The sequence below is a fragment of the Talpa europaea genome, assembly GCF_964194135.1.
Source record: "Talpa europaea genome assembly, chromosome: X".
NCBI lineage: Eukaryota > Metazoa > Chordata > Mammalia > Eulipotyphla > Talpidae > Talpa > Talpa europaea.
Window position 1 is genome coordinate 33,202,065 of NC_140081.1, and position 26,101 is coordinate 33,228,165.

The following is a 26,101-nucleotide window of genomic DNA, read 5'->3' on the forward strand; positions in this document are numbered from 1 at the left end:
TTATAATTGAGTGGGAATTTTGGAATATGAATATACAATCTTTATATTTTTATTCAAAACTACATATTTCCTTATGTTTTCTAAAACTGTACAAATATCAGTGTTTTTAATCTTAGGCAATGTGAATTACAAGGAAATTTCTTTTTTGTTATTGTTAAGTCATCTTCATATACCTTTCATACTTAGTAGTCTTTAGTGTTATTTCATTTTCATCTGTGTTTTCATTTCGATTAGAATATTGGTCTCTCTCTTACTTGTTTCTAAGAGTACATTTATGGCTAAGTATATTAATAATTTGTCATGCATTGCAAATGAATACCATGTTTTTTTTTTACCTTATTTTACTGTGTTTTATTTTTTTGTTGTACTGAAGTTGTGTATTGAAATATAATCATATTCCGGTGTAAAAAAAAAAAAAACAGGTAAAATAATCAGTGACATTGGTTTCACTATGTCTCTGTGGATTTGTCTCCAATGGCAATATAAACAAATGGGACTTCATCAAACTAAAAAGCTTCTACATAGCAAATGAAACTATCACTAAACAAGACGACACTATCTGAATGGGAGAAAATATTTACACATCATAGATCTGAAAAGGGGCTAAAAACTGAGATCTACAAATAACTCATACAAGTCCACAAAAAGAAAACAAATGGCCCAATCAAAAAAATGGGCATAAGAGCAAAGTAGACACTTTTTCAAAGAAGACATCCAGATGACCACAACAGGTGAAAAATGCTCATCATCACTTATCATCAGGGAAATGCAATTCAAAACTACAATGAGATACCACCTCACACCTATAAGAATGGCCCATATCAAGAAGCCAACAAATGTTGGTGAGGATAGAAAAAGAAACCTTGTAAGCAGTTGGTGTTTTCCATCTGGAAAATAGTATGGAGGTTTCTCGAAATTTAAAAAATAGACCCACCATATGATCCAGCAATTCCACTCCCAGATATCTATTCAAAGAATACAAAAACACTAATATGAACACCTGTGTTCAGTGCAGCACTATTTACAATAGTCAAATTATGGAAACAGTCTGAGTGCCAGTGACAGAGGACTGAGAAGAGGTGGTGTGTGTATGTCTACACACACACAGACACACATACACACAATGGGAAACTACTCAGCTATAAATACAGATGAACTCCTACCATTTGTAGCAACATGGATGTACCTGAAGGAGATAATGCTAAGCAAAATAAGTGAGAAAGAGAAAGATAAATACCAGATGGCTTCACTTATATGTGGAATTTAGAGAAACAAAACTAAGGGTCAGAAATAATGAAACAAACAAACAAAAACCAAAAAAAAAAAACCCGCCAGAATTATGAATCTAGAATTGAGGCTACCTGAGGGGAAGAAGGAAGGGTAAAAGTAGGTTATGGAAGGGGTACAGTGGACCATGGTGGAGGACTATGGGTACCTTGGTGGTGGGTGTGGTGTGGTAACATATGTCTGAAGACGTGATCATATGCCTCTGAATCATGTAGTATTGTAAACCAATGTTACCTCAATTAAAAAAAATTGCTGCTGTGAAATTGGATATCCACATCCAGAAATATGAACTTAGACTCTTACCTCACACCATTCACAAAAATTAACTCAAAGTAAATGATAGACTGAAAAGTGAGAGCTAAAACAACAAAACATTTAGAAGGAAACAGGAACAAATTTTCTAGGCCACTAGTTGGGTAAAGATTTTTTTAGATATGGCACCAAAAGCTTGGTCCATAAAAGAACAAAAATCGATCTGTTGGATCTCATCAAATTTAAATCTTGTATTTCAAAAGATACTAGTAAGGGAATGTGAGGACAAGTAACAGACTGGTGGATAACATCTTTAAAACACATATTTGATAAAGTACTTTTTCCTCAGTCCAGGCCTGCTACGAGAAACACGTTCTGGTGGCAGGGATGGTGGTAGGGGTATATGTGCTTATTTTACTTGTAGTTTTAATTTACCACAAGATCTGTAAAGCTTCCTGAGGGTGTAGTAGAAAAGCACAAAAATATATTAAGTAGACCAGTCCTGTATGGGGTAAAATCAATGGGTCCAGGGAAGCCAGGTTAGGAACACCAGAACCAGTAGGGAGATCTCTGATGCTCAGAAATCTTTCCAAGCAAAAAAACAGGCCGGAAAACACTACGAGGAGTGGATCAAGCACTCACCAATAGAACAAAGGTAGGCAGTTTGCTGAACTGAGTCAATGTGATCTGTTCTTAATAATAGTAACACAGTTAGTTTTGTTTACACAAAACTAATCTGCAGATCTGGACTTTGAAAGCAGCTCTAATTTCAGGATGCCAGTGCAGTGTCATTACATACGAGGTCACTATTTGGGGAAAGCTGTATCACTAGCCTGACCTTAGGTCTGTTGTATCTTACATCCAAAGGACCTCTTTCTTTCTGTTGTTTGCCTGAGAGGCAGGGGATATTGGAACATGTGTGTATTGCGATTGTGTTTGAATGTAGGCAAGGGAGTTTCTTTTCCTTACTTGTATTGCCCTGGGTGTTCATCTCTTCTGGTGTTGAACTCCAGAGAAATTTTAGCATCCAGTCCAATTCCAAAATAGTTGTTCATAACACACCTTTCTTTGAAGCGTCTGAAATTAACCAAAGGGAAGAGGAAAGAGGTTGGTGCAGGGAAGAACTGCTGTCATTGGGCGGCAGACTTCACCTGCATGATTGAAATCACTGAGGAAATGTCTCCACATTGGGCCTAAGCCATAATGTTCTTGGAGGCACATGTACATATACCGTAGTGTTAACAATTAGCTTGTAAGTTACAGAAAAGGGCACCCAACCAATTGTGAGTAGTGGTGGGATGGGGCCTCATAATAATGAGTCATCTTTGGAGACCCTCAGATATTAGTGGCCAATATTTTCTATACATAATAAAAGGGAATAGAATCATTGACTTATTACTGACTTATTTGCATAAAGAAATGTTATCTCATATAAAGATAGATGATGTGAATAAATTCCACACTATTGTTTTCAGAGATGTCTGAGCTCCTTTGTAGCATTTTCACATCAAAGTGACCACACATTTGGGAGAAAAGACTGATAAACAAGGATATGTGTGTGTATACCCCCAAAAAGTTAAGATTAATAATTCTTCTGCATTCATCGCAGGTATCCATATCAAAGCCAGTGGTGTGCTAGAGCCAGTTCATACTGGCTCATGTAAACTGTTTATGTCCATAACTCTTTATGCCTATCACTTCCCAACTCCACACTCAGTGGCATTGTATCAGCAGCTTGAAATAGACCATGGTGGGAGGATTTAACATCCCTATTAAATCAGGAATAAATCAGTCCCCCCCACCCCCACAGTGCTGGTTGTTAAATATTTGCCAGCTCTCCATTGATCAAAATTCATTAGCTTTGATGTGAGGACCCAGAGTGCTCAGATACGAGCTTAAGTTCATTGTGAAGTGGCGAGAAGGAGGGGTAGGAGATAGAAATAAATGGAAAGCTACAGCAAAGTTAAATAATTGCTAGCTGTGCCTTCTGAGAAACTGAAAATACATAGTTTAGCTACTCAATCCTAGATTTTTTTTATTTATTACTAAACCGACCCTACATCTTTCACACAAGATTTCTTTCCTTCACCCATAGTCCAGATATTTGGGTTTCTCTAAGTGAAATTGGAACTGATCTTCTTAAAGAACTCAAAATGAGTGAATGTGGCTAAACATAGCTGCTGGGAATATTCTAAAGAGATAGGGTTAGTGAGGCAGGTGTCTTTAGTTTTTTACTTAGTCCCCTAAATGCCCATTTATTTTTTATAGCACCTCCAATCATTTGCAGTTAAAAGGCAACAGTGGAAAAATAAGTCCTTTGAAATAACAAAGTACTTAATGGTTGATGCCAAGCACTGCTCAATGCAAGTATTGTACATACCTAAATTCAATAAATGCAACAGGCCTATGTGACAAGTTCTACAATTATCTCTGCTTTATAGATGAGGATACTGAGGCTCAGATTGGTTGAATTACTTGTATAAGGTCACAACTAGTAATTAGAGTCAACATTTGACTTTGAGTATCCTTAGATTATCCTCTTAAATAAAGAAAGTAAGAAGTCATAAAAAGATGATAGGGCTAAATACTTACATAGTTTCAGGTTTAAAGTGTAAGTGCTCCAAATTGAGGTTATCTAGGTCTTCGTTTTTGAGAGAAGATATAGAAGACAAAGTTCCACGATGAGAACCTGAACACAAATGTGGCATCTTGGTGTGAGAAGCAAACAAGAAAGTCCTATCCCTCTACTTGTGTTTCCCTCTGTTTTCTTTGTGGGAGTAGAGTGAAACTCAATGAGTTTTTTCTAGCTGACATTCAGGGTTCTCATTCCAAAGAGGAATCATCTTGGATGGACAAGGACTTCCACTGAGGAAATATTAAGGCTGGGCTGTTTGCTTGCTGACAGTGAAAACAGCTTCACATGTTAGGTTTCAACAGGGCAGTCTTTTCAAAGTACCTAATGGGGCCATTACTTCCAGACATTGGCATGAGATTTTAGAGGTTGAGAGTTCTAAGAAAGAGGGAGGGACAGTTACAGCAGAGTAGGATTATGGGTAAAGGAAGATGCATGGATATGTCTTTATTTTCTGGAACTAGAAGACAGTGATGAAAACTAGAATAAAAGAAGGAGAGAAAGAGTCTTACGGTGTCTTGGGCTTGTCTGGTTGATATCTTCTGAGTCATCTTCCAGGAAAAAAGTTGAAGTAAAGTTCTTAACCGATATTGTCTGCCGGCTTTGTTCATCCAGAACTATAGAGTGAAAGAGGGAGGAAGAAAAGTAGGGAGGAAGTAGGGAGGGAGGAAAGGGAAAATGAGAAGATTGGTAACACTTACAGAACCTTTCTTTTTTATTTTTGTGACTTTTTTTTTTGAGGTAACACTGGTTTACAACATTGTAAGTGGAGCATCTCTTTTGTTCAGTTAATGCCAGTCAGAGTGTGGTTAGACAACAAAGATGCTGATGTAACCACCAAAATACAGTTTGTAGTCTCAGCTTCATTACAGTGCTGCCCCCACATCTCTTCCTATTCATGACTGAGCATTCTCTATTTTACTGGTTCCTGTTTTTTTTGTCACCCAGTAAATGTTGTGAGTAGAAGCTTGAGACCAGTGGTAGGATACCCTCTGCTCTTCTCCCTCCATTCTCACCTCTTTGTTAATTCATTTACTCCAAAACTTTTGTTCCACACTTGAGCCTCTTGCACCATGCCATTCTTCCACTTAAATGTCTCACCCATGGCCATATTTAAGAAGTCTCCTATTCAGCAGCCTATATATTGTATAGCTCAAGGTGCCACTTGGGTCATAGCTCATAGGTTCAATCCCTTCCTTACGAGTCCCACAAGTGTACCTCTAATTTGGACTTCTGTGTTAATGAAACAGGTTGAAGGGTAGGTATGACAGGGCGATGGCCATAGAAAACTAATCTGATCCCTAATACATGGACACTAACTACAGAAATAGAGGCAAGCTGACTGTATACTTCTTTCACAATGCAGATGGGTGATTACCTTCCTTTCTTGGAATCTCGGTTGAGGTTGTATCTAAAGGTAACAGCCAGGAGAAGGTTCCATGTCTAAAAGTCAAAGGCTAGATAAAAGAACTTCCTTACTATAATGGGCTTCTGCCAAGGTAGTACACACTAGGTTTTACAAAATCTTCTGATCTATTTTTCAAAGAAGCGTTATGGGAAATAAATGGGAACCAAAATGTCAAATTAAGAAGTTGGAGGAGTTATAAGAGGTTTCACACTGAGTTGGAAGCTTGCAGACTGTCATGAGTTGTGGGAAATGGCAATCAATGCCAGACCTGCCAGGACTCTTCTCATGGCCCTTGTGCCTGATTAACATCGTGCAAGACATGCAGAGATGAACACTATTTTCTTTCTAAAATAGTCACAGGCTTGCTGGTTGCAAAGAAACAGGAGCAGGTAGAAAATAAATTTCATGGTTGGTGGTGGAAGCTGATGGAGCTTTAAGCCAGGTCACTTAGCAGCTATAATTGTTTGGGATGAATGTTAGTTCCAAAAATAAATGAGTGAAAGAGTTGAGTGCTTGGGAGTTAGGAGGAGCCAAAGGGGCAGCTTATCAGAGCTGAGTCTTTTCAAATCAGCAGAGTCTGAGAAATGACTTTGTATGCTGTTTAATGCAGAATCTGGTCAAATTTTGGTATAGCAAAGTAGAAAACCCTGAGTAGGGAGATCAGTAAACCACCCCCAGGAAACATTGCTTTCCCCTGCCTTGATCACCATAACCCTGAAATTCTCACCTTGTTCAACTTGGAATATAATGAGTTTCAAGGATTTCTGGAGATTCTGGGCCTTCGTGGCCAGCTCCAGCTTGCACTTGGTCATGTGGTCTATTTGAGGGATGAAGGGCTTTCCATCAGCATGGCTGCTGTCTGCACATTCTGGAGCACTCCTCTCAACTGCTGCCTCCTCAGCCAGGACATCAATCAGGACACTGAGCTTGTCATACATGATGTCACTCTATATACAGAGGAAGGAGAGAGGACATTGCTGGGAGGGACCATGGTGAAGAGGACTGAATGAGGAGCCAGGGCGGTATGGGGAGAGGTGAGATGGGACAGTCGTTGGCCAGGAACACTAGCCATAGAAAGTTACATTTGGGGAGATGAAAGTTTGAGGACAGAAGTACTCATATAGATGTGATGAGATAACCAAAGGGTGGTGAGGGATCAAACATTTGCCAAGTCTTTCTCCTGTCAGAGTGGCCTGTAAAATGATGTGTAACATGGTAAACTTGAGGATGGGTAGACCTTTCTGGATTGGTGTTTGTATGGGCATATGCCTGTGGATGTGTGCGTGCCTCTGCTGGGTACCTGGTGTCTGTGTTGTCGTTTTGTTTGTTTGGTGTCTACTTTTGTAGATGTGTATGCTTGGTTGTGCACTACATGATGGATGCTTGATTCCCAGCTCCATCACCTAACAGTTTGTGGCCTGAGGCGAAATACTTAACCTCTTTGTGCTTCCATATTCTAGGGCAGTTGTGAGGGTTAAATAAATAGATTAAAAGCATTTAGAGCAGTTCCTGTCACAGAGTTTAGTGCTAAATAAGTATTAGCTCTCGCTGGTGCTGCTGTTGTTATAGAGGTGAACATGGATATATTTCTAGCATGCATTTGTATATATTTTCTAGCGTGTTCTGGTATACGACCATGCATATATATGCTTGGTTTGGGTTTGGGCAGATATTTGATGCATATACTTAACTACATGAATACACGAATGTGTATGTGTAGTGCCATTCTTCATTTAGTTAAAAATGGGAGATGAGGTTGGACTTTCCCCCATTATGGAGCGTACCAGCCCCTCCACCTTGCCTTTCTTTAACAATTCCCACTGAGAGGTATATTTGCTTCTAATTAAAAAGGGGGCTCTGGCTCCACAGAGTACAAGACTAAAGGAAGGGAAACTTACTTTCAAAATCACAGACTCTACTGCTGTATTGTTCTGTTTTATCTGACGCCAGGCTTTTACAATATCGAGCACAAAATCTTCCACTGCTGAGCACAGAAATCTGGAAAGATAAGACAGACAGTGCATGTGGCATGGACCATGAGGTTCAGAGCCCTTCTCTCTTATAACAGCCTTCTTCTGTCTCTTCCTGATCTCTCTGTCTCCCTTGACATCTTCTCTCCCTTTATTTGATTCCCCCCCCCACTTTTGATGTACATGTAGTGAAAAATGCAAGTACCAAAACAAATGTAATAATATTTTTAGTCCTAATTTTGAATTTACAGAAAAGAGCATTTAATTGGCCCAACATGGGTTAGGTTTTCACCCTGGGTTGAATCAGCCATGTTTCAAGAGCTAAGCTCATGTCCTACAAACACAGTGACATTGGGAGGACTGTCCCCCTAGGAAGCGCTTCTCAAAGAAGAGTGTGGTAGACTTCGCAGGAAATCCTCAGTGAGTCCCAGGAGGTATCAGTGACTCACATATTGAAAAGAAGAGAATGTGTTGCTCTGGGTGATGATAAAGCAGTTGTGCAGCACTACAGAGACCTTTCCAGATGCAGGGCACGGTGCTATGCTCTCGGTAGTGTGGCATGTTGTTTCCCTTCTGTAGGCCTTCTTTCAAATCCAAAGGCTTTGTCTTTTTTGGAGTGGCAGAAGGCCTCACTCTAATCTCCCCCTCCCCCACTGATCCTAAACTTTCCATTTAGGAGGTCTGGGTTGGAAAAAATTCAGTTCAGAAGGTAAGGATACAGTTTCCTTGCCCTCAGCCCCCTAAACTACCCAAATGTTTATCCAAATAAACTATCCCATCTCTAATCTTGGGAGAGCTCAGGAGGGACAAAAACACCCAAGGTTTGAGAGCCAATGGAAGACTGACCTGGTCGCAATGATCATCTCTGTAGGGTACTTGGCCTTCAGGATTTTGTTCAGCTCAGTGGTCGCAGATTCTAAGTGTTGGATGGCAGCAGCCTGTGGGCAAAAGGAGTGCTCAGCCTTGGAGTCTTAGCTCCATGACATAGTGTCCTCCCCATCCCCTCATTATATCCCACAGACTCCTATTTATTTTTTTTATCATTTTTATTGAACTAACACTGCATTATAACACTATGTAACTTTCAGGTGTGCATCATTGAGACTCAACTTGTGTATGTACTATGTTAAGTTGATCACCAACCATCCAATTCTGTCGTTCACCTACTGACTCTTCATTAACAACTCAAGTGTCTCTCTGTAATTATAACAACAAAACAGATCTTGTTGAAGTTTCCCACAGATAATCTTAGATTTGTGATCATTCTAAAAGCAAGTGATGTATATTGTTTCATTTTAATTAAATTAATACTCAAAAGCTCATGTGACGGAGGTTCATTCCATGAACAATCTCATGTTACACAGCTAGTAAATAACAGATCTGGGATTCAAACTCACATCTTGCCAATGCTTGAGTGTTGTCTCTTATATAATAGTATTAGTACTAATCATAGCATCCACTTATACAGTACTTACTATGTGCCAGTTTCTGTTCTAATCTATACATCCATCTATCTATCTCATGCGATTCTTATAATAACCCTATGACGTCAGGACTGTTATTATCCCCATTTTGTAGAACAGAAAACTGAAGCACAGGAAGAGGGGATTGATAAGTGGCAGAGTCAGAATTCGATTCCAGGTACTCTGACTCTTGAGTATGAACTCTCAGATACAACTTCTACTACTCCTTCTCTATCACCCCCTACATTCAAATATCTACCAAGGCCTGATAAGCCTGTCTCTTCAATATGTCTTCAATATGTCCATTTCTCATTAGCCCTGTTACTGCTTCACCAGTCCAAATCACCATCATCTTTTGCCTAGACAATTACGACATCCTCTATCTTTTCTTCTTGCCCATATTGTTTCTCTACATACCATAGAACCTTTCTGCTTAAGACCCTTCATTAGATAGTAGAAAGATATATTGACAGATGTGTGATAAAGCACATACAGTGACACTGTAATGGTAGAATTTACCATTTTAAATGACCTATATGTTTGAAAATTTTCATAATAAAATCAGAAAAAACCCTCTATAATTTTCATTGCTCTTAGAATAAAAGTCCAAACTTCCTACCATGGTTTACTAGGTGCTTCCTGGCCTAACCCCTGATACTGTCTCCACTCTCATCTTTAGTTGCCTTCTCTGCATACTTCATCCCAGGTCTCTATGCCTCAGTCATAAAGAATATATTATTTCAGTTCTGTGAATATTTCATGCTCTCTCCTGCCTTTGGAACAACAGACACTGTTCCCTATGCCTGGAACAGGCCTCCTTTTTCATATTATCTTGGTTAACTCTCTCTGGTCCTTAGATCACATCAGAAATGGTACCTCTTCTGAGTTGTTTTCCCTGGTTTCCACCAGACTGGATTAGTCGTACCTACTGGGTGTTCCTACTTCCCTTTACTTCATTCTATGCTAACACTCTTACTACTTTATCAAAACTTTATCTTATCACTGCAATTAGATTATGAGCTCCATGACAACATGGACTATACCATTTTTCTTTATCTAGCTTGTAAGAGCAGTGCCTCACACATAGTAGCTTATTCAGGAATACTTTCCATCAATATTTTGAATAAATCAATAAGTAAATGGTTGAATGAATTATATACCCAGTGTCTAACACAGTTCTTGGTAAATAACTGCTAATTAATATGTCCCCAGTGCTCAGTGATTTCATTCTCACCCAGCCCCTGGATGATACAAAAGTGTTTCTCTGGATTTTGTTTGTTTATTTCACTATGTAACAAAAATGTTGAATTATATCTGGGAAGTTACCTCAAATCTGTGTGCATCCATTTCAACCTGTCCTTTCAGCAATGGGGTTTGTCTAGGGGTCTCACGGATCATCACACTCCATCTGAAATGAAGTTCAAAGGCCAACAGATATTCAGGGCTGTTTCATCACAAGCTGGAATCAATGCTTCATATATTAAGAAAGAGGTCAGACTGTTTAAATGGTGAGGGGAGGTGGGTTTTGGGGGGTGTCTAAGCTATCTCAGGATACCTGATATCAAAGTAAATCACAACAGGGGCCTCTACCTCATGATCTCTCTAGGTCAGTGTGATGGAAGGCATTCTATTGCAGGTTCTCAGAGACAGTGCTTCTCAACCGGAAGTAACTATCAATATCCCTTGATATGCTACTGTAAAGTACACAGAGCAGCACCCTACCCAAGACCTACTGATAGGTAGGTTGGGCTCAGCTTGGGATCTTGAAAAAGCCCTCCAGGACATCTTCATGGGAATATTTTAGGGCAGTTATAAATCAAATAGTCACATATATCTCAGCACAGAAAGTCTTTTTTCTCAGGAGATAGGATGACGATGCTGTCTTCTCTAGAACAGAGATAATCTAGACCAATTATTTCTCAACTCTCATAATTTTTTTGAAATCCTTTAAAACTATAAAAAATTTGAAGGAGATTCACAGAACCCTTGAAATTCACCCAAAGGACTCTTGCTCTAGGAGCTTTTAAATTTAAAGAGGGATTCTAGTGATGTTTGACGGAACCATGGTAGATAGACCCCAGTTTCCTAATAGACAAGCCCACACCCCACAACTACTCTGCACTTAAGACAGGAAGGGAATAGAGTTTACGAAGGAGCTTAGAACACTCCTAATGGAGATGATCAAATGGGAGTAATGGGTGTGGGACAGGGAGAGGTACAATGACCTGGTATTTCAGTCACTCACCTGTCCAGAATCCTCACAGTAGCCTGCTCTACTCTGTTGAGGATGTTCAGAGGTGACTTGTTTTTGTTCCAGAATGCACCCCAGCCTAGGACACGGGCCAGATCATTGCCAGTTCCAAGTGGGATGACTGCCAGCTGACACTGCAAAAACAAATACAGCACCTGTTTCAGATAGTCCTACCAAGATCTACCCATAAAAAAATCCATAAGGTACTCTTTGGAAAGACTGTGGTCTCAAAGCCATTGGCAATAAGGGACTATTGATTCTAGGAAGTGTAATGGGAAGATGTTGTAAGTTGAGTGGAATTTTCTTCAAGGAGTTAGGACCCACTCTTGGCAATATAGAACCCACTCAGTAAAGGGCAAAGCTGCTGGAATAGAGCCATGTTTATAAAAGAATATAGACATCAATTTCTATCCAGGCTGGGCTATGGAAGCAAGATGCCTCAGGAAACAAAGCTACTGATGTTAGACTGGATGGGGACGATGGAGAGAGGTAGAAGAAAGTTCCTGCTACTTTTGAGACTTTGGGAAGATAATCAGTAGCCTTAGAAGGCAAAAGAAATTGGGGGCTGAATACCGCCTGAGGCCACATTTTTTTTTTTTTTTTTTACTTGCTATCCTCCCCTTCAAATCTTCACTTTGGGGCTTGGGCTCTGCTCATTCTTTCTGCTAACTTCCTCATTTCTCTTTCCCACAGAGAACCAGAAAATGGTCCAGGTGAGCAGACTCAGACTAACAGACTAATAGGTTGACAATGAAACCAGAGGGAAACACAATCTATAGACAAGGAGAGTGAAGACCAGGGACTTCTTCGGATGAGCAAATTTACACCAGTCTCTCTAGCAATGGCTAAACTGTGTCAGGTAGAGACTCACCCTTTCATGTAGTCCAAAGGCATCAATCAGAGATAAGACCCAGCTCACACTGCCATCTCCACCACAAACCACGATGCGAAAGCGAGCAAAGTTCTTGAACATGCATAACCTGGAAGGAAGAAGGGAAAAGGGAGTCATTTCATGAACTTCTGGGTTTTACAACTGTTTCCTACAATGTGCTAGGACCCACAGACTGTGGCTCTTGCACCCCACTAACAGGCTACCTACCTGCCTTTTTTCCCTAGCCCTCATCTCTCTGTATACTTAAGATAACAGGCTGTGCTCCCAGGCAATCCTGGAAATCCAGTTTTGCCTCAACCTACACTCTCCTCTGTGCTCAGCCTCGCTCTAGAAGCTATCCGTATCTTGGCCAAACCCACTTGCTGAGGCCCTGGAAGAATGCCTCTAGTGGTGATCAGTGGGTGTACAGAAACCGGGGACAAACTACCAGATGTTTCCCAAATAAAATAGATATGTCAGAAAGATAACTATTTGGTTCCTGGCAAAAAGAAAGAGTGAATGTCAGGAAAGGTGGACAGTGATAGCCTTGTGCCTCTTCCTCTGAAGTCAGGAGACATTATTTTACCTCCTCCAACCAGAAAAGGTGGGGCAAATCAGAGCAGGACATGGGCTTCAAAGAATTCCTGGGAGAAGGAAAATCCCCCAAATCAGCCAATCCAAAATGCTCTGGAGTCATGTTTGTGTCCTGACTTAAGGAAATAGATCTTTCATACCCAGGTACTAGAACTGATTCCAAGAAGCCTAACTTAGCCTAGAATGTACAGAGGTGGCATCCCCTTCTAGCTACCCAACCATCACCCTCACCCCATGCTTACCCTGCTTCAGGTCCACCCTTCGACAGGTCAAACACTTGAGATGGGTTAAGGTACTGCTTAAATTTTCTGAGGAAGACGATCCCTTGATGATCGCCGCTTTTTGAGTTGATGAAGATGAGAAGGGGACATGAACAGGCTGATGACCAATCAAGACTCCAGAAGTCTGAAGATACGACTAATTGGCCTAAAACATGCACATAAGAGAAAGAAAAAAAGAATAGGACCGTTGAGGTCGAAACAAGATACAACTTAACATCAACTTTCAAAAACTTTTAAAAAACAGCTTTTTTGAGATATAATCAATAGACAAAAGACTTTACATATTTAATATGAACAATTCAATGAATTTAGACATATGCAAACACCACAGTTAAGGTAATGGATATATCTAACCCTGGCCAGAGATTCCTTGTGCCCCAGTTTCCTAAGACCACAGAGCAGAGAGGAAGGCAAGACACACCCCAGAGGGGCTTTTATTAAATGTTGCCCCAGTTGGTGGCAGTCAGACAGCATCTGTTGAGCAACTATGACGTCCTAGTCATCATGCTAGAAACTGTTAGGGTATAATCCCTGCCTTCAAGTCGGGAAAACAGCCTTATACACTAGAGCATATTGGAACACAAGGAATTAGAAAATTGGTGCTACAGGCGAGGATTAATAAAATGCTATGGAGAAATTGAGGAAGGAAAGGGTTGACAGCCCAGGAGGAGGATCAGTACACCAACTAGTCCTCTCTCTGCCTGGGTTAGCTCAGTTCTAACAGTGAGAAGATACATGTCAGGAGAGAGGGGGAGGATATATGTCTTCTAGCCAGGAGCTAAGGACAGAACATATCAATGTAGGGTGAAGCAGGGAGCTTTAATCACTCCTCTAAGGCTCTGGCAGAGCCATCCAAGTTATCACACAGGGGCAAAAGACTATAGGGAAGTTGTCTGAACAAGAGAGAGGATTTTAATAATCCCCAACACTGAAATTCTCCTTAGAGAAGTGGTTGCAGCAGTCTAAACTGCCAAAGCCTGCCAGCTCGTGCTGAGTCTTAGAGTCTGTTGGCAGGAGACAGGCAATGGGTCCCTAGGAGATGCTAGACAAATTGTAAGCTGCCAAATCTCTGAGTTTGTGGCTTGGCAGGGATACCCCAGCAAAAAATAAATGCAAAGGGCAAAAGGCATGTGGCTCACTCCTGAATGGTGTGTGTGTGGGGGGGGGCAGTGGGGTAAGATGTCCCATCTGTTGTAACCTGGTGAAAAGGAAGACTGAAAGGAAGACTACTGACTTGAGCAGATTGCAAAATTTCATGTTTTGCCTGAAAAAATCTAAAGCAAGATTCCTCTAAGAGCCAGTACCTACTCACTGGCCAATAGAGCTTGAAGACTTCCTAAACCAGCCACTCATGTGCCACATTTCCAGGGTTTGCCAGAACTCACAGCTATAAGGGGAGTCTGCTATTTCCCCTTCAGTAGCATAGCTTGGAAGTAATTACGTTCCCTGAACACATTATTCAAAAGTAGTACCCTTTTCAACCTTGTTTTTAATTGACAAAAGGTAATGTGTTGTCTCCGTGGTAATGAAAACACATTCATTCATTCAATAAGTATGTATTGTGGGCATTTTCTGTGTTTGTTCTTGTTATATTCTGAGAATGCAATGGATGACAAGATAGAAACAGTCTCAGCTTTTGTGGAACTTAATTTTAATGAAGAAAGACAAATAAACAGGAAATAAACATAGACAAATGTGATATGAAGAAAAATAAAGCAAAGAAAGGGGACGGAGACTAAAGGAGCATTATGTTAGGTAGGGTGGTAGGGACAGCTGCTCTGAGGATCTGACATTTGAAGTGAGAAAGTGAGCACTGCAGTGATCTGGAAGAAGAGTTTTGTGGGATGGGAAGAAAAATAAGTGCCAGGACCAGTGAAGAGAGACTGGGATGTCTGACAACCAGTGAAGAGAACAGCATGGCTGTTGTGGAGTGAGGAGGGAAGAAGGGGGGGGCAGAGAGGGGGGGGAGGAGAGGGAGGGAGAGGGAGAGGTGGGGGAGGGGAAAGGGAAAGAGAAAGAAGGGAAGGGGAGAGGGAGGGGGAGAGGGACAGAGAGACAGGATGAGTTCAAGGAGTTGACAGGGCCCAGATACAAATGACAAGAAGACATATGGGGAATCAGTAAGACTGTTCAGTATGGAATTGAAACAAGAAATCAGGTAATAAGATATATGAAGAAAATAGTCAAAAGATGACATCTCTTTATGTATTTACTTTCCTACCAGCCAACAATGCAGGCCCCAACTCGTGGCCTGAGTCCAGTTTTGCCTCTTTTATTTGAGAACCTGATTCTGCTTGTGCTTCCTGACTCAGCAACCTCAGGTCAACATTTAGGCAATCATGTGACCCTGGGTATGTCCACAATGAAAGGATTCATGGAGCAGCTTTCTACAGCTGATGGACCTGTGAGATCTGCTCAGGAGCAAGGACTCTCTCCCAGAGGTCCTGGAATAGGCCTGTCTAAGTCCCTGTGTTTTGTTGTGCTTTTTTTTTTTTTTTTTAAACAGTGTCAAAGGTCCTTTGAGTTAGTCCTCTTCTAAAGTTGAGGTGGCAGTAGCAGTGACGCCAACTACTATGAGCGAGCTATCTGCGCTTCAGTTTCCTGGGATATCAAAATACTAACTTTCCTTCAGTGTTTAGAAGAAATAAAATTAGGTGTTAAACCAATGAGAAAGGGAAATATAGATTGGCTCTTAAAGGTGAAAAGATGAGAAAACTCATAGTAAGAAATATACTAATTAAAACTAAGTCATGGTGGGCCTCCCCGGTGGCGCAGCGGTTGAGCGCTGGGTTTAGAAGCTGCCCGCGGCCTCTGCGGCGCCGGTTCGATCCCCGGCTGCTCCCCGTCCACTGGAGGAGGGTCCCGCATGGTGCGCAGACCTCTCCTGCCACCCGCTGCTCCCCTCAGCAGTGTACTTTGGTCCTTCTGCCTGCTCTGCTCCCCGCTCTGGCTCTGGTGAATTCTCTCACTCTCCCGTGCTTCTGACTGTACCCAGTGCATGTATAAACAAAAACAAACAAACAAATAAATAAATAAAACATGCCTCAAAAAAAAATTAAAAAAAAAAAAAAAACTAAGTCATGGTTATGGTACTATTTTTTTTGCCCAGAAGATTGGCAAACTAAGAAAAATGAGACAACACACCTGACTGAAGAGCCCATGGGGAAATACACTCTCATATGCTAAGGATGGAAGTGCAAAGTGACACACAAGCCCTGAAGAGGGGAATATATATCTCTATAAAAATTACAAAGGTGTATACATTTGACCCAGTAATTACACTTTGATGATTTTTCCTATAGATGTATATGTAAAATGATATTGTATGAAGCTGCTCATTGCAGAATTGCTTATAATAGCAAAAGTCTGAAAACTACCAATTACCCATCAATAGGCTACTGGGTTAAATAAATCATGGTATATTCATATAATGGGATGTTGTGCAACTGTAAAAAAGAGTGAGAAAGAGAATATATGGAGAAAAAAATCAAGGTGCAGAACAACAGGTATAATATTAAAGGGGAGGGATAAGAATATATATAATTGTGTATACATGAAGAAATGCTGGAAAACATTCAGTGAACTAGTGGCAGTAGTCAACTCTTTGTGAGTGAGGCTAGAGTAGGGCTGTAGGAGATTGAGATCAGAGAGAGGATAGCACAATTTTTTTTTTTTTTTACTAAATACTATGTAGGGAAAAAGAACATGTTAATGTTAGTTATATGTTAGTCATGAGGGTAGAGATGAAATAATTTCTAGATCTATTTGGCATCTTGGAAGGAGCCTGGGCTACCTTCTGCTATAGGAGAATGCAGTTAGGAGCTACAATTGGTTGCCTCCTAGGTTTATTCACTGACCTAAGCAAACATCTTAACTGCTTTGAGTGTTCATTTATCTAGATGCACAATAACAGGTTGCAGTGATTAATAAAATAATACAGGGTGGAGATGGAAAGTTGCTAATAAGAAAGTTATTTAATTAAGACAACTCAAACTTCAGTGTCAAACCTAATTTGGTCACAAATGGGAAGACAAGGAGAAGCAGCAGGAAATCATTCCCAGGAAATACAAGTGCAGCTCTCTGTAGCTTTTCCCCCAGAGTCAGAGAACATCTGAATTTGAGCAAGACCAAGTTTGTCAAGAGAATCTTGTGAACAAGGTAACAAAACTGGGTGGTTTTGTGGATTGAAATGTAGCAACAGGAGGCAGATTCATAACCAGGTAAATAGTCATTCTCACACTTGCTTTTGAACAGGCTGTGCTCATCATAAGAGGGTGTTGTGCTATTCAACAATCTTCATCAACAATTCGGATGAAAACACAGAAGCCTAGCTGGTTAACCTTGAAGTACCCAATGCTGAAAGGGGAGCTACTGGATGACAGAATCAAGATTGGAAAATGACCTCAATGGGTAGATGAGTCAAAGTCAACAAGTTGAAAAGGGGATAAATGTGAGGCCTGGGACTTAGGCTCAAGGACATGAATTACACCAGACCAGGACAATAGGAACTTGGCTTGGCAGCATCAAGTGTGAAAAGGGCTTAGGGGATTTAGCTGACTTTAAGCTCCAGATGAGTCAGCAGCCTGAAAGAGTCTAGTTTAAAAAAAAAACAAAAAACACCAACATAACTCATGCTTCTTTGAGCTGTAGAGCTGCATTAGTATAACCACAGTTCCCCAAACCAGAAAGCCAACACACCCTCTCAGATTTGTTCAGTTCATACCACAGAAGGATGCAAATCAGCATAAAGGTGGCTTACTGTTCCCATTTTTGTAATTTAAAACTCTATTTTACAAATGTTAACTCACTTAACCCTAATGATGCACCTAGGTACAACTACTATTCCTCACTGGCAGCATAAACCAAGTGACACAGAGAGGTTAAGTAACTTCTTCAAGATCACACAGTTAGTAAAGTGGTAGAGTGGGCTTCTATGACTAGAAGTATCAGCACCATCTAAGGCTTTCTTAGATATGCAAATTGTAGTACCCCAGCTGCTTCTTTTAAATCAAAAGCTCTCAGGAGGTTGTAGGGTACATAAATCTATGTTTTAATGAGTTCCAGATGAGTCTGATGCATTCTTACATTTGACAATCACAGCACTACACTATTTCACCTCCATGTGAATCAAGGATGCTGTCTTAATCATCTCTTATTCTCTAGATTGCTCATGAATGAGATTTTTTAATTCAGTAAATGTATCTATGAATTCATGCAACAAATCTTGACTGTGCACCATGGACTCACATCTAAGTACAAGGAATAAAAAAACTTGACAGTGGGAGACAGACATGTGATGAACTATATCATATAGTATGCTAGGTGCTCTGAAATACATACTGGGTTTACAGCCAAGGAAAGAATTAATTTGTCTGGGCAAGTGGGGAGGGGCAATTATAGAAGCTTTCAAATAAAGATAGTGTTTCATTTTTTCCTCATCCCATAAGATGAGAGAAGGAATTTACCATGATAACTGTGTGTGAAAAGGGGGTAATTAGAAGTCATTCTCAGATATTAGTCTGTTCACTGAATAAATGAATGAGTTAACTGATGAGTGCTACTTAACCATGGCAAGTGCTTCCTCAGAAAGACATCAGCTGGATGCTTCTCCCCCAGATGCTGGAGGAGGGCCTCCCCAGCATTTCTGGGGGAGGTGTGTGTGTGTCCAGATCATCTCTAAAAATCTTATTATCTCTAATATGGGGTGAGATTTCCCAACAGGGAACCTATCTTTTAAAAAGCATATTTGCCTAGGCCAAGAAGCCATGAAGAGTCCAGAAGATAGGGAGGTTTTAGAATATATTTCTAAGAAATCATAGGCCAAAGAATGTATGATAGAAAAGGTTTCAAGAGCAAGATTCAATTGGATCAAGATTGCAGATGACTAGAAGGAAAGACTGAAAGCTAACTGACAGAGCATTAGATGAGACACTGAACAAAAGGAATGATTTAACCCAGGTTCTTATAAACAACAACATTATGTCACTGGTAGAAAGCAAAAGAAAATAGCAATGTCATTAGTTGGTGATCTACAACAAGGGTAAGAAATGATAAAGGATATGAAAAAACAAAAAAAAAAATATCTTCCAAAGGACAGGAAGCACAGAACATGTTGGGACAGTTACAAAGGAGATGTGGCAACCCCTGAACACTTATTTGGGGTGATTTGTGGGATGCTGAGGTGGGCATCCCTCAAGTCTGCTCAAAGATATCTTCCCCAGGTCCCTGTGGGGGTGAGAAAAGTCTCAGTGTCAAGACTATGTTGACTTGGCTGACTAGTTTGCCACCTCTCCTCTTCTATCAACCCCAGCTTCCCCAGTCCCTTCTTTCTCCTATTCTGTCAAATGCCTCTTATTTATCAATCCATCAATTTCATAACTTCTCGAGTCAATGATCTGGTAAATGACTCTATGTAGACAAATATTTGAATAGATATGAGAATAATATATGCATGTGTCCCTGAGTTAGATTATTTTTATGTCTGTGCATGTCCTTATGAGGACATATAAGTACATTTTTCTGTAGAGACTTGGGTGAGAATGGCTTATTTTATGCACCAATGTCTCGCTGTATCTGCCTTTAGGCTGGAAAATGAATGGGAAGAGAAAAGATTAGTTCTGAGTGTGTATATATATGTGCATCCTTGAGCATATGTTCTAAGTCCAATTCTAAGTTTGTGTTTTAACAGGCACAGGAATCCTTGTTGCCTTTTGCTCTCAAGAAAACTATTTTCCCTTTCTTTGCTCCTAGCTAATGCTAGCTCTTCCTTGGCAGCAAAGTGGGCAGCTAGCATCAATATGGGGATAATCTTTAAGTCAATAATATGTTAGTTTACTAATAGCTTCTGGACCAGTGGATATCCCACATGTCAGTGATGAACAAATTAGCATATTAGCCAAATCTAGGTAAAACCATTCTGGGAAGGGTTTGAACTTTCCTCCAGTAAGTAAAACTCACCATATATCAAGTGTAGCTAGCCACACACAAACTGAAATTAATGGGCAGTAGATCTCTTTAATTTAAAGTGAAATGGTAGCATGTTAGTAGGCAAAAATGTTAGATTTCTAAATTTCTTAGTGTTATTTAAGTAGGTCTTTTCAGCTGAGACATGTGATTTTGATCTTGACAGCTCCCATTCTTTAATAATGAGTGACTAAAGAAGCAAATGAACAACTCAATGGCATAAAGGAGAGTCTCAGAAGTAGATGGGGAAGCAGAAGTGAACTCAAAAAGGTATCATTAGCAAGTGTCTAGGAGCGACTCATCCCTTGATTTCAATCATATATGGAATATAAAGAAACAAAACAAAAAAACAAGTAAAACTAAACCCCCCAAAAAACCCTAGAAATTCAACTGCAGAACTGATATTTACCAAAAGGGGTGTGTGTGTGGGAAGGTTTGGGGAGCACAGGGGAGAGGAAGCCAAAAGGACTATGGCAAGAGATTATTAGTGCTTGGGTGGTGGGGGTGGTGTGGTAACATACAACTGAAGAGGTGTAAACGTATACCCCTAAATCATATAGTGTTTTAACCCAATATTACCTCAATTAAAAATAAAACAGTTCTAGAAAGAATAAATTTTGCCTGTGGTGGCATACAATTTTCTTTTTTTTTTTTTTAAATAGAGGCATGTTTTATTTGTTTGTTTTGTTTATACATGCACTGGGTACAGTCAGAAGCGCGGGAGGGTGAGAGAATTCACCAGAGCCAGAGCGGGGAGCAGAGCAGGCAGAAGGACCGAAGTACACTGCTGAGGGGAGCAGCGGGCAGCAGGAGAGGTCTGCGCGCCATGTGGGACCCTCCTCTGGTGGCCGGGGAGCAGCCGGGGATTGAACAGGCGCCGCAGAGGCCGCGGGCAGCTTCGCAACCCGGCGCTCAACCGCTGCACCACCGGGGAGGCCCAGTGGCATACAATTTTCAATAGGCTCAAAGACTAGGGATTTAGTTTTGTGGTCCTTGGGGTGATGTTTCAGGATACACAGTCCCTTTACATAGGATCACTTATCCTCCCAATAGACAGTCTCAATTCCCATTAGCGGGTGTGGAAAGTGAAGCTCAGAGACCTACCCAAGTTCACCTAGCTAGCATGTGACTAAAACTCATGTTTCCCTGGCCCTTGTATTTTCCCTTACACCATGCTGCCTCCATGTCTCATGGGGTCGTAAATGAAAACCCCATAGAGCCTCCCCGGTGGCTCAGTGGGTTGAGTGCCGAGCTGTGAAGCTGTCCGCAGCCTCTGCAGCGTGGGTTCAATTTCCGGCCGGCCAGGGAGGAAACCCACGTGGCATGGCAGACTTCCTCTGCCTCGCCTGCTGCTCCCCTCAGCAGTGTCTTTGGTCCGTCTGCCTGTCCTGCTTCCCACTGTCTCTGGTGAATTCTCTCACCCTTCCGCGCCTCTGACTGTACCCAGTTCTTCTATAAACAAATAAATCTTTTTTTTTTTTTAAGATTTATTTTTATTTATTTATACAAGCACTGGGTACAGTCAGAAGCGCGGGAGGGTGAGAGAATTCACCAGAGCCAGAGCGGGGAGCAGAGCAGGCAGAAGGACCGAAGTACACTGCTGAGGGGAGCAGCGGGCGGCAGGAGAGGTCTGCGCGCCATGTGGGACCCTCCTCAGGTGGCTGGGGAGCAGCCGGGGATCGAACCTGCGTTGCAGAGGCTGTGGGCAGCTTCGCAACCCAGCACGCAACCGCTGCGCCACCGGGGAGGCCCTAAACAAATAAATCTTAAAAAAAAGAAAACCCCACAAAACTAAACAAAGTATCCCTATCATCTGCTCCTGCTTTCTCTGTTCTCACATCTCTAGACCGCCTGATAGAAGACTCTACAAAAGTTTACTCTTGCTGCCTTGATGTCATTACTACTTCCTTTTGATGCAACCTTCTATAATTAGTTGACATGCCTGATGTTTTCTGATCTCTGTTTCTATCACTTCTTTGATGCTTAGCATATACTACTTTAATTTGTCAACTGTCATATAATATCAGTATCTTGGGTCCACAGTAACCATAAGCTCTGTCAACACCCACATCTTGGATGTGGCCTGCTAACACCCTATGAATAGAGTTCTTAATAAATAGCTAATGTCCGGGAATTGACAAACCATCAATAGGGTGCATTGGAGCAATAATCATGTCAATATCAAATTTTGGGACAACCTCAGTGTTAGTTTTCATTTTAAAAGTAATAAAACCTGGGTCTTTATACAGTTATTTAGCCACCTGGATGCAAACAAACTTATTTCATGGATTAGCTAGTGTCTGGAAATCATGAAAAAGCTGAAATGAACTCTGATCATAGAAACAATTGTAATAGCAGCTACAGAGAAAATGCCCACATACATAAACACCATTAACATCAACACCATTCAACATCTGGAAGGTTTGTAAAGAGACATGAGCTATATCTATAAACATGCACATTCATTACCCCCCCACCCCAAGTACTTGACTAGCTGCGGAGAATAATTCAATCACAATTATTTACCCTAGCTGTTGCACCTTATCTACTTCCCCAGTATATTTTGAGGTTAAAGTCTACTACTCACCATCCCCTTTGGGGTCGCTGAGGGCAGTGGGAGGAATGACTGATGACCGATGACTCCCAAACCAGCATTCCTTGGAAAACCGTCTGCGACAGTCATCGTGCACCTGAAACGACAAGAGAAGAACAGAGAAAAACAGGAGGGGAGAGAGAAGAAGATAATGATCAGTCTTGAGCTCCAATTCCAAAATTTGAGTGTTCAATATTTAAATCTCCCTTTCTGAGATTTTGTGCCATACACATGCCCCTGGTTCAAACTGGACACACTTTCTCTCTACTTCAGATCTACACCATCCCTGTGTGGCCTTTCCACTATGTTCTTTTCAAAGGTAGCTTTCAGAAGATACCTATCAGAGATACTGAAAAGACACCAGTCCTAGTGTACATTGCAGTGGCCTAGAGAAAGGGGAGCTTACTTGCACTATGAGTGTTAATTTTTATAATATGCTATTGCACTTCAATCCTTACAACAATGGTGTGTGGTATGAGATACATCATTAGGTTCACTTTAGAAATGAGGATATCAAAGCTCAGAAAGGTAAAGGTTATTGCTCAAGGTCAAACAACTGCAAAGTGACAGATGAAGTTTCTGCCTTTCCCACCAGTGGCCATCCTCCCCATATTTTTAATATCTTCAAGCACCAGACCCTGGACAATTATACACTTCCAAAAGGATACAAACTTGGCCTGACTATACAAACACAATAAAAAGCAAGCCAGAGGACAACCTCATCTTTTTATTGAAATATAATTGACATGTTACATTAATTTCAGGTGTTTAACATAATGAATATGGCTAGTTAACATCCATCACCATACACAGTTAAAATTTTTTCTTGTGAAGAGAACTATTAAGATCTATTCTCTTAGCAACTTTCAAATATGCAATGAAGTATTATTAACTTAGTCACCCTGCTGGACATCATATCCACAGGACTAATTTAATTTCTTACTGTAAGTCTGTACTTTATGATCACCTTTACCCATTTCTCCCACCTGCAAGCCTTTGTCTCTGACAACCACCAATGAATTATCTGTATCTATGAGTTCAGGGATTTTTGTTTTTAGATTCCACATACAAGTGAAATCATATAGTATTTTTCTTTCTCTGTCTGATTTATTTAATTTATCATAATGCCCTCAGGGTCCAGCTGTCACAAGTTGCAAGATTTCCTTCTTTTTATGACTGAAAAATATCCCTCTGTGTGTGCGTTTGTGTGTATCACATTTTCTTTAGCCATTCACTTATTGATGAACACAAAGTTGTTTCCATGTCGTGGCTATTGCACATAAAATTGCAATGAATACTGGAGGTGAATATATCTTTTTGAGTCAGCATTTTTGTTATCATCAGATAAATGATAGCTCATTTTTAGTTTTTTGAGGAACCACCATATTGTTCACAGTAGCTACCCCAATTTATATTCCCACCAAGAGTGCACAAAGGTTCCCTTTGTTCCACGTTCTTTCAAGCACATATTTCTGGTATTTTTTTTTATAATAGTTTCATTCTAACATGTATGAAGCAATAACCCATTGTTGGCCATCTGTTTAACTTCTTGGAAAAATGTCCCTTCAGATCCCCTGCCCATCTTGAAACTGGATTGTTTGGGTGTTGTGGTAGCTGTTATTTATCTTAGTTTCATTGATCTTTTCTATTTTCTTTTAAATCTGTATTTCATTATTTTTCCTTTGATATTTATTATCTCCTGCTCTCTATTAACTTTGAGTTCTGTTCTTTTTTTTTTGCTACTGAGTTTTGCTATTGAGTTGTATACATTTTGGATATTAACCTCTTATTGGATACATGATTGCAAATATTTTCTCCAATTCAGCAGGCTGTCTTTTCATTTTGTTGATAGTATTTTTGCTGTGCAAAGGCTTTTTAGATTCATGTAGTTCCACTTGTTTATTTTTGCTTTTTTGACTTTGCTTTTGTTGTCAAGTTCAAAACATTCATTCCCAGGACTGATGTTAAAAAGTTTGTTATCCATAATTTCTTCAAGGGGTCTTATGGATTCAGCTCTTACATTCAAGTCTTTAATCCACTTCAGTTAATTTTTGTGTTTGGTGTAAGATATGGACAACTTTTATTCTTTTGCATGTGGCTGTCAGATTTTCCCAGCACCATTTATTTAAGAGACTGCTTTTTCTCCATTGTATACTCTCAGTTTCTTTGTCATAAATTTTTAAAACAAGTTTTTATTGATGAAACATGGTTTATAACATCATGTACTACAGAAGCTGGCAAAAGCCCAAACAATAAAATCACATAAAACCAGAATGCCACCTGCTGGAAAATAAATGTAGTTTAAATCTCTAAGTTACTACTACAGAGGGTTTAAAACAACAACGACATGGAAATCAAAAGCTGCAAAATGGCAGACAAAAACATAAAACATATGGCACCTTGAGACCTCCAGTGACTATGTCATCACAATGAGAGATCAACTTATCATAATCCACCCACAAATGCATACAGAATTTTAACTTCCTAATTTATAGAGTTCAAAATTTCCATAATGAAGAAAATCAAAAGAAAAGTAATTCAAAGTAATACAAGAAAAAGAAGAAAAGCTCATCAAAGAGATAGAAAATTCAGAAAAACAAATTAATGACCTGAGAAATAAAATTAGTGACCAGAAAAGAGAAACTGAAGCTTTAGAGAAGAAAAAAACTGATTCGAGATGTAAAAAGCTCAATAGATGAGATAAAAAAATCTAGAGAAAGCTATGGAAGCAGAATAGATAAAATGGAGGATTAAACTAGTGTTTTCAAAGATAATGATGCAAAAATGACCCAGACAGAATAAGAAAAGGAAATTATGACAAAATAAATGAAGAAACACTTCAAGAGCTATTCAACTCAAGTAGGAAAGGCAACCTAAGTATAATAGATATCCCAGAAGAGGAATATAGAGGGGTAACAGGGAACATATTCAAATAAATAATAAAGGAAAACTTCCCAAATCTGGGGAAGGCTCTGAATATAAAACCAGGAAGCTAAAGAAATATCTGGAAATATAAATGTAATGAGATCTACACAAAGGCACATAGTAGTGAAATTACCAAGAGTTCAAGATAAAAAAATATTGAAGATGGCTAGGGAAATAAAGCAGGTAACCTATAAAGTTACTCACAACAGGCTTACATCAGACTTCTCAGAAGAAAACCTACAAATAGGAGAGAAAAGGATGACATACTCACGGCGCTCAAACATAAAAATTTCCAGCCATTAATATGATATACAGAAGGCCTTTAAAGGCAAATGGAAACTAAAGGATTTTGCAAACACTAGAACTTCCATACAAGAAATGTTGAAAGGAGAGTGATCCAAATTGAAGGGAAGAAAATCAACAACAAAAAAAATTGAACATGAAAATAGATACAACCAAAATTGAAAGACAAAATGACAGGATTAGACTCTCATATATCAATATTCACCCTAAATGTAAATGGCCATAACTCACCAATCAAAAGGCACTGAGTGGATGGCTAGATCAGAAAACAAAACAGGGCCTCCCTGGTGGCGCAAGGGGTTAAGCAT

At 40.1% G+C, this 26,101-nt stretch overlaps 1 protein-coding gene across 1 annotated transcript in view; it reads right to left on the reverse strand.

Annotated features, from left to right (window-relative positions):
- The window catches only part of DGKK (diacylglycerol kinase kappa), a gene marked incomplete at both ends in the record, with an annotated part of 170,847 nt that overhangs the window by 16,028 nt on the left and 128,718 nt on the right, over positions 1-26,101 (reverse strand). Inside the window, 11 exons of the mRNA XM_084258914.1 lie at positions 2,509-2,616; positions 4,132-4,228; positions 4,684-4,788; positions 6,307-6,526; positions 7,478-7,577; positions 8,396-8,487; positions 10,339-10,420; positions 11,258-11,397; positions 12,135-12,243; positions 12,971-13,154; positions 22,560-22,662. Coding sequence (XP_084115040.1) covers positions 2,509-2,616; positions 4,132-4,228; positions 4,684-4,788; positions 6,307-6,526; positions 7,478-7,577; positions 8,396-8,487; positions 10,339-10,420; positions 11,258-11,397; positions 12,135-12,243; positions 12,971-13,154; positions 22,560-22,662 — 1,340 coding nt within the window. The remainder of the gene's footprint in view (positions 1-2,508; positions 2,617-4,131; positions 4,229-4,683; positions 4,789-6,306; positions 6,527-7,477; positions 7,578-8,395; positions 8,488-10,338; positions 10,421-11,257; positions 11,398-12,134; positions 12,244-12,970; positions 13,155-22,559; positions 22,663-26,101) is intronic.